The sequence below is a fragment of the Pleurodeles waltl genome, chromosome 11, assembly GCF_031143425.1.
Source record: "Pleurodeles waltl isolate 20211129_DDA chromosome 11, aPleWal1.hap1.20221129, whole genome shotgun sequence".
Classification (NCBI taxonomy): domain Eukaryota; kingdom Metazoa; phylum Chordata; class Amphibia; order Caudata; family Salamandridae; genus Pleurodeles; species Pleurodeles waltl.
Genome location: NC_090450.1, coordinates 675,833,083 through 675,845,868, shown reverse-complemented (window position 1 = coordinate 675,845,868; position 12,786 = coordinate 675,833,083). Strand labels below are relative to the sequence as shown.

Below are 12,786 nucleotides of genomic sequence, written 5' to 3'. Positions count from 1 at the left end.
AGCCCAAAATGTAGCACCACTGAAAAGATCCCACTATATATATATATATATATATATATATATATATATAAGATTTTAAGGCATATAGTTTCTGTACCCCGCCAATTCGGTATTGATTTTATTGTTGTCCTCGATGTTGAGTGGAATAGGGACCTCTAGGGTAGGTCCCCATTTTTGCAACTTTCCCTTTAATTTTACCTTTTTCTGCGCTTGCTTTGTTTCGTTTCAAAAGTTCAGTTTAAAAAAATATATATATATATATTTACAGTCCAATTTTTACTTAATGTTTCATGCGTTAAACTTTTGTTCAGTGCATTGTTATACTACTTTGTAAGTTTAACCCATTATGAATACAAAAAATATGTTTTGTTCTCAGGGGCCTTTTTCTTTTGCAGCATGTGGTATTCAATGTGTTGTCCAAGAACTACATGGCCCCCTTTTGGACTTTGAAAATAGAAATCTGCTTATACTTGAATTCCATTGACTTCACAGGTAGAGAAAGTGCAGAGAAGGTTACCTTGTCTTTCATGAAAACGTTTGGCAGCAAATGCTCCTTATATTGCTCTGATATTGACGATAGAAGAGAGCCTTCGGAGAGGCAGTGGCCTAGCAATTTAAATTAGATGTCCCCTTTGGAATATGTTCAAGTCATATTTGCGTAGTTTATCCTTCTGTGTAATACCGCTGTGAACTAAAAAGCAATGGAATGCACTGTGTGATTACCAGTGATTAAGGTTCAATCAGACATTTTCATTGATCACTTTTGTCAGCTAGGAAGGGCAGCCCCCTTCTGTCTGCCTATTTCCAAGCATTCCTTACCAACATAACACTTACGTAGGCCCACTTCAGAAGATTGCTGGATTCTGTGTGGGGATAACGCCGCTGGAAAGTAGAGGGATTGGACGGGTGCGGAATTGGGCCAGGGGGCGTGAAGAATCTCTTAATCTAGCTGGCTTCCTTACACCAAATCCTGGAATTTTCGGGATTTTGCCTTGGAATGAGAAATAACCTGACTGATTAAGGAACACCAGGCCTTGTTCCAAGGGAAAAATCCAGTGATACTTTCTGTCTGCTCAGAGAAGGTGAAAAATGTCAGACGAAGGGTTGGGATAGCTCGGGTGTGTGCAGTGTCAGAGCACGCCTGGGCAAAGTACGGTAAGATTGAAGAGATCAGTTTCTTCAGGCCCAGAATTATCAGGTCCAGAAATCTTGGGCTACTTGGATTGGCCTATGGTTGTGTCACTGGGTGTGAAAAAGTCACATAATTTGCTTTCATTTAATTACGCTAAATTATAGCACAATGAATTTAATTTACACATAATTGCGCAAGATGCAGATCTGTCATTTTGCACTATATTTCAGCACATAATATGTCTTCATGTCAAATTCCGGCACGAGGATGCGTTTAACCGTGAACAAAAACCACTTGCTTTCTGTTTTTAGCAGGCTTTTGCAGTACATTTGTATTGCACATTAAATTTATATTGTCATTGGTATGTAGTTAGGCAAAAAGGCATCGTTTTGGGAATTTCGCATAACAAGCATACCGTACATTGTGCTGGCATAATTTAGATTTCGACTGGCCTAGTTGTAAGGCCACTGGAGTTAAAGGTCTTCTGGAATGCAAACCCTATAAATGGTTTTAGCTGCTTTTCTTAACCTGCGATTTCTTTCCTCTGTCAGTGCCAAGAATTTTTATAAATCACATAAACACTTCAGTCCCCTGTAGCTTTTAACTTCTTGCTGTAAAGAACCTTTATGTTGCTCCTAACCTTCAGTAAGATTAATGTTTAGTAAAGAAAAACAAGTTAGTTTGAGGTAGTCAGAATTGTGATCTTTTGAATCCTGGACATCAAACACCTCCTGGGTTTTTGCCCAAAAACAGACAACCCACCAGTGGTGGCCAGTAATTTTAGCAGGGAAAGGGTCGGCGGAACAGACATGCACACATACACATTCACTCACGCACATGCACTCAAAAATGTGCACATACACGCACACACACATCTGTTCACAAAACTCACTACCAAATATTCATACATACATACATGCATGTATGCACCAAACATTAATAAAACAAAATCCCTTACCTTCAGGTCTACCTCGAAGGTCCCAGAAGGGTTGGTCATGCTGCCTTTCATCATTGACTGGCCTTAGGTCAATCAGTGATGGAAGGCAGCAGTCCTTACTTGTCACAGAGTGGAATGGGATCAGTGAGAGTTACTGACCACAACCCACTCTGTGATGAGGTGCCACTGATTGACACTTGGTCCTTCAAGACATAAAAATGAAGCACTCATGTCCGAGGCAACCAGTTACGCTCCACCTCTTTATGAGGGGGAGGGCCTTGAGGAACTTTGCTAACCTGAGGAGGTCACTCCCACAGGAGCTGAGACATCCTCAGCCCAGCAAAGTTCAGCTCAAGCAGCGAGGAGCCTGCGCATTTAGTGCATCTACCTCCTGGCTTCCTGACCTGATAATGAACAGTGTCTGTCAGGCTGATCTTTTCTCAGCCTGACAAACACTCTTCTTGATGGGTAAAAGGTGAGGGGCCTAGACCCATCATCCCCTATGCACGGCCGTGGCTGCAACCCACTGCAGATAAGCAGTGATAGGTGGTGGAACAGATCTGCAGCAGGACTACTGAATTTTGTCGTGCAGTGTAAATATCTGTATTGTTTCCTTGGCTTGCACTGGTGGGAGAAGAATAAAGGAAGAAGGAGATGGCTGTGGTTTACAACCCAAACGCGTGTGTACCTTCGTTCATGGTCAAGGAATTAGTTCGCATCTTGCCGTATCCTGTGCAATCCTGCCATCTAGTGGCTGGACGTCAAACTGCTTGCAAGAGCTCCAAAAACGTTTTGTAGGCCATGTGTGTCTCACTGTGCTAGCCTCACGTCTTCCAGTGCGATCCTTGCGCATTAGTCAAATTCGGATTTTTTCTTAAGCCTGAAACTTGATTTTGTTCTGCTGTCCTGGCGTTGATTTCAGCGCTGCCCACAGTATATTTTCAGATGTTTTAATTAGAGGCAGAGGTTTTGTTGTTCATTGTTCCTCGGAAAGGCTAAAATCCAGTGTGCTCGAATCAAGTAGCAATTGATTCTCCAGAAAGCAAAATTACTTGAAACAGGCGGTTGAGTATCTTAATCCGCATATTACTTTTACACGTTTTTCTTTGATTTGAAAAAATGTCATATGACGAAGAGTCCGATCTACTTTTGGCATTTTAAAATTCACATTTACCACTTACTGCTTTCACAAAGGGAAGACAAATATTTTGTTTGCATTCCTGACCTCGCCTAAAATGTTCTACACATCCCGAAACCCCTGTAAAATGGACCTCTTTAATCTTCATTTTTGACTTTTTCTAAGTCGTCACAAGTAATACTTGAATCTGTAAACAACTATTTTATCGTCCGTTTAGAAAGTGCTTTATAAATGCAATTGCAATTATGTAGCTTAAGAAAATTAAACCAGCCTGGTTTTCCTCAGTGGTGGCTGCTGCAAATATCAAGGGAAAGGGGCAGAGGGGATGGCGGGAATGAGGAAACAAATAATAATAATATTTTTTTTAAAAACGTACAGTTCTCTCCACCGCTGTCTCCTGCCGCCACGCTCATCTCTTCTTTCCTGTTCTGGTGTCCCAGCATTCACTGGAACACCACCACAGGCTCCCCAGCAATCCTGGCACTGCTTTCATGCTAAACCTAGCTTAAAAGCAGCGTCAGGGTTGGTCTGTGTGGCTCGGACTGTGATTCAGACAGAACCCCGTGGCCTGTGCAGTTTCTCCAGCAGCCGGGCTGGAGAAACCTAAGTGCCTATGTGTTTGGTCGGCCTGAGACGGCCCGCCAAACACACATTCGCACTTGGTGCACTCCATTTCTCATCCCACCTCCCATGGCCCTGTCCTGCCCCTCCCTTCACATGCTGGCATAGCCAGCAGCAGAAAAATAAAACAATATTGAATTATCGTTTTATTTTTCTGCTGCTGGCTCTTAGCCGGGGGTGACGCTCCTCTGCCGTTGCGGAGGAGCCGCCCCTGGTGCTGCTGCCCTACAAAGACTGCAAGAAAGCACTCTTTGAATTTGAGAAAACATAGAAACATCACGTGGTATCTACCTGTAGTTCTCTAGTTTACATTTTATCTTTCTTGGAGCTTACCAACATAGACCTTATAATTAATTGAAGAGATTCAGCCATTTTGGATTCGGAGGCTAACAGACTTGAGGAGTTTGAATATTTTGAGTAAGTTTTGTACCCGAGTTCTATGGAGAGTAACAGGGAGTCTAATCAGCAAGAGAAGCATTTGTTTAACTCCCACAGGGCCGGATTGGAACCACAATTTGACCTAGGCACCCAAACAAAAGTGGCCATTCGGGCAGGTTGCAACCTTTCATGAAAAATTGTGTGGGTAATATCAGGAATTTAATTTTGGGAAAATATAGTAAATTAGGCTTTTTAAGGATTCTAAGGGCAGTAACACTCCTACTCAATTTTACGTCCCAAACTTTCTTGCTTGCCTCAGGTCACTGACTTTCCTGTTCATATTGAGGATTCTGCCCCCCTGGTCCCCCTTTTAGGTAGCCAGAAAACTCCCTGCTAAATCTCAGATATAAATGTCTGTATACATCTAAGGCTTTCATGGATCCACTAAAGCCTCTCTGCAGGTCATACCGTGAGGATGTATAACAGCTTGGTACTGGATAACCAGTATGTTGTCAGAAGAGACGTGATCCGAATCTGCTTGACATACTACAGGAACTCAATCCAACTCCAGCCTTTAATTTATTTTTTTATATATTATCTATGGCTATACTTTTGCTCATCCAAACATATGAATATTAATTTTCTCCTCCCTGTGTCCCCTTTTGCATTCCATCATTTCACCTCCACTGTCACGTTCTTACCCAATGCATCTATTGAGTTTTGTATGTTTCTATACGTCTCTTCATCTATCGTATCCGCTTTTTGGCCTCTATCTGCATCCATCAGCCATGCTCTCACTCCCCTTTATCTTTTTTTTACTCTCCCCTTTATCATTCTCCTTCCCACTTTTTTCCCTTTTTTCTGTTTTCCATTTTTTTCCTTGTGCCTCTTACCCTTAGGCTCTCTCATTTTCCCATTCCCCTCATCCTGATCTCTTTCTCTCTCCTCCTTTCTTTTTCTTAAACTATAACGTTTCCCCTCTCTTTCTCATTCCTCTCTCCCTTATGTAAGCTCTCTATAATTTTTTCTGCCTCCTGTCTCTTTATTCCCACTCTCAGTTTCAGTCTTCCTTTGGAGTTTTACTTCAGTTCTCTTTTCTGTCTTGTTCATTCTTCCTTTCATCCGTTTTGCTTTTTGTCACTCACTCTCGTTTCCATACATCCCTTGCAATCCGTTGTGTCCCACACTACAACAAAATGTATATTCTGTTGTGTTTTATGTATTGCCTTCCTGCAGTCATAAACGTATCTGCTTTAGCAGGCCTTGACATTTGCAGAAGACCATTACACAGAAATTCAAAGGATTGCTGCTCTTGTGAGGACTTTGAGTTACACATTCTTCTGAAGGTGATTCGGGCATGTGGAGGGGCTTTGTTCTACCTCTGGTAATAGATAGTCCAATTTAGAGTTGGGTGGTCAGAAAAGCCATATATTTCTAGTGGAAATGGTAAAATCTAAGGAGAATCCACTGGCGGATTTCCCTTTACTACAATATTTTTTTCTTCAGGGACATACAACTGGTGGGTTTGACTCCATATTCACCACTTCCTAACCTCTAAATCAAGCTGTAAACTGCTGGCCCACCGGACCGTCTGACAACTAAGGAGTATGTACGAGGCCCTAATTCAACCTTTCTGTACTCTCACTGACCAGGGAACTTCTGACATCATCTTCTCCATCCATCCTTTACTTCACCATTCACTGTTGACTGTTTTTCTCGCTTCACCATCTCCTTTCTTTCCACTTTTGTTTCCCACTGTTCTCTCTCTCTCGCTCTCTGTTCCAATCTCATTCTACTTTTCTCTCCACTCAATTTTCCTTACTTCATCTTCTCTTTAGTCTCTTCCCACTCTCCCTCCATCTGCTTATCTGGAATTATTTTCTTTTCCCTCTCTTTCCTCTTTTCTCTCCCCTAATTGTTTTTCCCCCTTTCATCTCCCCTCTCCCCATCCATTTGTCTGGCTGCCTCTCTGACAGTCTTTGATTTCCCTTTGTATTTTTCTCTCCTTTCTTTTGATTGGCTCTTCACTGCTTCTGCCATTTCAACCTAGGATGGGGAGGGTGTGAATGAGATTTTTTACAGCAACACTGTCAAAGAATGTGCTTTTTGTGCCCATAATCCATATTTTACTTTAAATTTGAAGTAATTTAAAACTTTTTCAGTTCATCATTCATTTTTTTCCACCCTTTGTCATCTTTCTTCTCTCCACTTTTGTTTCCCACCCTTCATTCTCCCTCTTTATAACAAGCTCTCATTCTACCCTTCTCTCCACTCAGTATTTCTTTACTTCATCTTATCCTTAGTCTCTTCCCTATCTCTGTCCTCTCTCCATCAGATTATTCATAACTTTCTCCTCTCCCCTCTTTTCTCTCCCCCCTCTCTCTTTACCCCTCTTTCTGTCTCTCATTTCCTTTATCTCTTTCTCCTTTCCTTCTCTAGCGCTCCCCTGCCTTTAACTTTTTACCTCAGGATACGAGTTGAATGAGGACGTTTTACAGTCAAAAAATGTGGTTTTGTTTTACTTGTTTCATTCATATTATTAAATTGAAAGTTGTTTAAAACTTTTGGGATTTTTAAAATGTTTCTCTTGTCCCATTGGTCTTTGGGGGTCCACAGTACAGCATTACAATTACACTCCCAATCTTAATGGGAGAAGACTGGCTGCACAGTAGGCATCTGCAGGTTGATTGTCCGATCTTTGTAGTCTGCTGCGAGGGACAAAAGTCTCCTACCCACAAACAAGATGTGTTAATTGTGCTGCTTAAAAGAAGCACCTCTTGAGATGGTAGTAGGTGCACCACGTGCTGTGCCTGCTCGGTTCGGCCCATTCTCATTTTGCAAATGACAAAGAATGGGCCTGGGCCTGACTTTGCGGCATGTTCAGACTAACTTTCACCTAAGGCCACAGCAGCCTTTCAGTTTCTATGTCAGCAGCAAAATCGGCCCAGACACGTGGAGCCGCTTTTTCCACAGTTAAAACAAAAAAAAGTCCCACCATCATGCTTCCAGCCCCTCGGGCACAGGCCGATTGCCCGCCCTGCCTACCTGACCCTGACTCCTACTGGCCAGGCATCTCCACAAACCAAATCAGACCTCTGATTGTCCGGGAAACGTCAAAATGTAAATCCCAGTCTTTCAAAAAGCACTGCAATAACATACTAGTAGTGGATTGTTCTGTTTTCACATGCCATATAACAACACCATTTGGCATCTCTTGGTGCTGACAGGCAAACGACTAGACCATTTCAGTGAATTCATGGAAGCTATGTAGTTTCCGCACAGATGGTATTTTTGCAGCCTTTGTCAGTTTGTTCAGGTTGGGTGAATTCTTGGAGACCTATTCTAATAATGGGCTATCGGGATTTGCTTGAAATAGCAATCATTTTTGATAAGTGATTAGCTCTGCAAGGCGAAACATCCCCAATTACGACTCCCGAACAACAAAGTTGTGAACAACGGAAGAGGAACAACGCTTTCGTTAACCACAATTTCGTTGTTCTGTGCCATAACCACGCATGTGATGAACAAAGCACATGCGTGGTTAAGGCACAGAAGAAGGGAGTCAGCTTCGTCGGAGGATGCAATCAGGTAAGTGGGGCCGTTTTAGGGGTGGGGGAGGGGGGTCGGGGCATTTTTAGTTTTAGGGGTGGGGTTGGGGGTGCTGCTGTAGTTTTAGGGGCGGGTATTTTTAATTTGTAGGGGTGGGGTTGGAGAGTCAGGGTAGTTAAGGTTTAGGGGTGGGGGGGTTGCAGTAGTTTTAGGGGCGGGTGGGGGATCGCTGTAGTTTTAGGGGTGGGTTGTGGAGGGGTCGGGGGATTTTTAGTTTTTAGCGGCAGGGGTGGTTCGCAGTAGTTTAGGTTTTAGGGGGTGGGGGTTGCAGTAGTTTTAGGGCCAGGGGCGAGGGGGTCGGGGTATTTGTAGTTTTTAGGGGCGGGATGGGGTGTCGGGGTAGTTTAGGATTTGGGGGGTCGGGGTACTTTTAGGGGCAGGGTGGGGCATTGCGATATTTTAAGTTTTTAGGGGTGGGGAGATTGCAGTAGTTTTAGGGGCAGGGTGGGGGTTGGGATATTTTTAGTTTTTAGGGATGGGGTTGGGGTAGTTTTAGGGGCGGGCTGGGGTGTTGCAGTATTTTTAGTTTTTAGGGGCAGGGTTGGGGTAGTTTAGGTTTTGGGGGTGGGGGTTGCGGTAGTTTTAGGGGCGGGGTGGAGGGGGTTGGGTTATTTTTCATTTTTAGGGGCAGGGTGGGGATTCGGGGTAGTTTAGGTTTTAGAGGGTGTGGGGGGTTGGGGTAGTTTTAGGGGCAGGGTGGGGGTGTCGGGTATTTTTAGTTTTTAGGGCCAAGGGTGAGGAGTCGGGTATTTTTTATTTTTATGGGGTGGAGGGTTGCGGTTGTTTTAGGGGCAGGGTAGTTTACGTTTTAGGGGGTGGGGGTTGAGTTAGTGGTAGAATTGTATTTAGGGGTGCGGGTACGAGTGTTTTAGGGCAGGGTGAGGAGAGTCGCATGCTGGAACCACACATGCCGTTCACGCATGCCTTTACAACAAAAAATCGTTGTTAAGGCATTCGTGGTAAAGACATTTGTGGTAACAACACGGTTGTTGTTCCGACCGCGTTGTTTAGGCATGTGTGGTTCCAGCATGCGTTGTTCCGACTCGTATGCCTCTGCAAGTAATATACCTCAGCCATTGAGGTGCTCCCGATCACATCTGTGTTTCTGACTTGGGTGTGATCTGCAAGTCACAGGATCCAAATGCGTGTTTGTTGGATATGCCTTTCATCCTTGCCAGTGCCATGAAATGAGCATAAATTTTGATTTGCATGGAAAATCTTGTTATTATCTTAAGTTCTTGTGAAAAAGCTCCATATGATGATGGGTAACTAATTAATTGAGTTAAATGTCAATTGCTGATATCTGGGCCCATATTATAGACAGGGCACAATCTTACACTTTGCTCCACAGCGCACCTTTCTTTGTAGGTGTTCCAGGAGGAAACTGGGATAGTGAACTTTATTACAAATAATGCCTTGCCCTCAGGACAGCCGGGAAGTTGTGCTTCTGTGGGGCAACGCATTCAGTGAAATATGGAGCGGCTTTGAAGCAGCTGCTCTGTCTTTCATAGTGCAGCATTTTAAAGAGGAGGCAAGATCCCCCAGCAGGCGGGTGCAGTAAGTAACTCCACCCACCTGCAGGCATACTTCTAGGGGTCCATTTGCCCCCTCTAGATGGCTGCTGTAATAAGGTGCACTAAATAAAGTATGGCATGTTTTTTTATAGCGTACTGTCAGTGCACCTCCTAAGGACATGGTTGTATCTGTGCCTGCATCCGTAACATAGCGTGAGTGCAGAGGCAAAGTGATTCCCTCATTTGCACTGCGCCACTCTTCCATGCAAATGAGGAAACACCCTCTCACAATAGTGATTGTCCTATATGTGCACCAGCACTATCAGCATTACAAAAGTAGTTGCAGAAGTGCATGTGGCCCATTCTGTAATAGCAAAGTGCCCTGGAGGTGCACAAAGTGGGCACACTCTTGTAGCACCCTGGGACACGTTTGTGTAAAAGGGCCCCTGGTGTTAACTGTAGGTCACAAGTTCATATCCCAGCTTCTTACCAGGTTGAAAAATTTGGTAGCATTACAATGGGTAATACTAAACCATTTTATTTGTAGCATGAAATGCTAAGTTCAACATAAAAAACAAGTGAGTTTTACATGAAGCACGTGCTTCAGAGTTCCTTGCATGTCAAATAGTTTTCAGGTCAACAATGAAATGCCCAAATAACTCGGATCACTCCAGCGGGAACATTTATCACTGCCGTTTTGTCTTGTGGCAGTTATGTAACATCATAAAATAGCGCAGAGGGTTAATGTACCTGCTGCTAAGGACGTGTACCGTTCAGGTAACAAAAGTGTAAGTGAACTATGTGTAGCACTGTAAAAAAAATGTAATGTATGTCAGAGAGATGAGAGGCACTGTTGGAGGGTGGTAGTGAGCGAATTCGCGGAGAAGCTGGTGAAGGGGGGGGGTCTCCAAAAAAAGATTGTCGCACTGGCCACCTGTTCTGCTTTCCTACAAATCTCATATCCGAGCTTACAGAACCTCTCTGGAATGCACTTCTGAGTTCAAAGAAGACCTTTATTGTTGTTAATTCTTCCCCACCCACAAGTTCTTGAGAGACGAATTAGTAGATTTCAAGCACAGAGTAGTCGCAGCAAGAAAACAAAATATATCACAGTACTTCTCAGTTGCAATGTACACAGCAAATATATAATATATTCAAAGCAAAGCATAAAAGTCAAATTCATCACCGTTTGAGCAAGGCGGCAGGGCCTAAATATTCAGCTTCATCTTTCTGGGGTCTGCAAGTTGATGACTCCGGTCAACTGCGAGAAAGAGATTATCTACCCACACGGGAGACTGGCAACTGACGTCTAGCTCCAGCCTGAAGTCAAGCAGATTCGAATCTAACTCACTGTAGCCTAGAGTCATCCTTACAAAAGCGTGCCCCCTCCTCTCAGACTCAGGAAAACTACGCAAGCCTTTGGAGACTGGACAGATCTCCTAGACTTCTCCTATTCCCAAGGCTGAGCAGAAAGGAAAACACCAAATGTACTCTCTCTTATCAGGTCTAGTCTGGTGTGAAGAAAACAGCTTGGTTCATCTTGTGGAAAAACACAGCTTGGAAGAATACAGACATCTGCGATGTTTCAACTGCAATGTCTAACTCCACGTTAAAGCCAATAGGCAGCTAACCTAAATATCAAATGTAATGTCTAATATCATGTCAAAGCCAATAGGCAGCTGAACTGAATACAGAATGTAATGTCTAATATCATGTCAAAGCCAATAGGCAGCTGAACTGAATACAGAATGTAATGTCTAATATCATGTCAAAGCCAATAGGCAGCTAAACTGAAAAAAACATACAATGTGCTACTGGTGAACATTGAGCAACTAATATGCGCAGTGGTGAAACACAAAGTCATTGGTCAAACACAATTAATAGCATCACAGCACCACTAGTGCTAAAGCCTGCTCTGTCTTTGAGTACATTATTCACTTGATATTTGAGCAGATGCTGCAGAGACATCGACTTGGTAGATCTTGTTTGTTGCTGCAACCATACAGTATAATAATGTTTATGTCCCTTAGACGTCATGTGTGTCCCCTTAATGTTTTCCATGTAAACAACACTTCCCTCTGCCTGTCATGCAAGCAAAGTATATGACCAGACAGGTTGCTGCCTCTTATTGATAACAGGTGTTCATGTTTTTTGCAGACTTCTGTGTTCACACCAGCATATGGGTCCATCACAAACGTACGAGTGAACAGCACCATGAGCACGCCACAGGTTCTCAAGCTCCTTCTGAACAAGTTCAAGGCAAGTCCTATTTGCTTTGCCATTGTCTACCATGTTCTATTGAGGTTCACGGAGGAAGTGATTAACACTATAGCGCACTGTGAACTGAACTCTTAAAGACTCCTGTATTAATTTCCGAGTGAGGCTGGGTCCCTGTGCACAGCAGTTCAACCTTTATGTGAGGGATTTCTCCATGTCTTTAAGCAGTCTTTGTTTAGTGAGCACTGTCTGCAAAGGGACAAGCAATCTACTCCTCGTGCACCATGGCCCAAATGGTCATTGCGCTCCAGCTGAACACCAAGTTCTCATGTTCTCTATGACTTAATCCAAGAGGTGATAGCGAGTTTGAGACAGAGATACTGTATGACACACGTAATTGCCCACAATAACCTCCAACTCCATTCAAAGCTGCTAAAAAAAATAGGTCTTTTTACACGCAGGCAACATAGTTCATGCAAAATAATTGAAAACCTGGACCGTCCAATAACCTTTTGGACCCAAGAGCCATCCCAGACAATTAAGTAACTCTTATGCGATAAGCAGTGCTTAATTTGCTACAAAATGTGTGTAAATAAATAAAAAAATAAGTGCCAGAGCCCAGAATATTTCTCAGGAGGGCACTGCAGCTCGTCCCATCCACTGTCCCTGTCAGCTCTTCCAAATGCCAGTACTGATGCTACATTTACCATCACACTACTATAAATGTGACTCTTTATACTATTCTAGGTCACCAGAACCTGTAAGATTAGCTAGGGCATGCTTCCATTACACTATTGTAATGTATACTAATGTGTTTAAAAATAGAGGCAGTACTACCGTGTGGTGGATTGTGTTGCTCTGTTGTGTATGCTGGTGCTAATAAGTTAGTGTTGGTGCAGATCACTGGCAAACACCGGCACAAATAAGCAGTGACTGTAGGGCTGCATGATTTGAACATGTTTGCCAGTAGGCAATCTGATTGTCTGAGGGTGGATTTGGGGGGTTTTAGTTGTCCTCAGAAAGTTGTGACTTTAACATTGTTTATACCATCTTTGTTTAAAGTACCCATTCAATGGGACTAATGGTGCGCAACATCACACTACACCAAAAAACTTGACTTAGTCAAAGTTCAAGTTTTCAATAAAGGCGGCTACAGGATTTCTCTAATCCTTGAGTAGAGAAATGCCAGACACCGTTCTAAAGGAGACCAAGTACTGCTTCAAGTAGCCCCCAGATTCAA

The 12,786-nt window shown here is 43.3% G+C and overlaps 1 protein-coding gene across 2 annotated transcripts in view; it reads left to right on the top strand.

Annotated features, from left to right (window-relative positions):
• The window catches only part of RASSF2 (Ras association domain family member 2), a 170,899-nt gene that overhangs the window by 146,084 nt on the left and 12,029 nt on the right, over positions 1-12,786 (top strand). For both annotated transcript variants that reach the window (XM_069214167.1, XM_069214168.1), the window contains exon 8: positions 11,487-11,588. In XM_069214167.1, the coding sequence (XP_069070268.1) occupies positions 11,487-11,588 (102 nt within the window). The remainder of the gene's footprint in view (positions 1-11,486; positions 11,589-12,786) is intronic.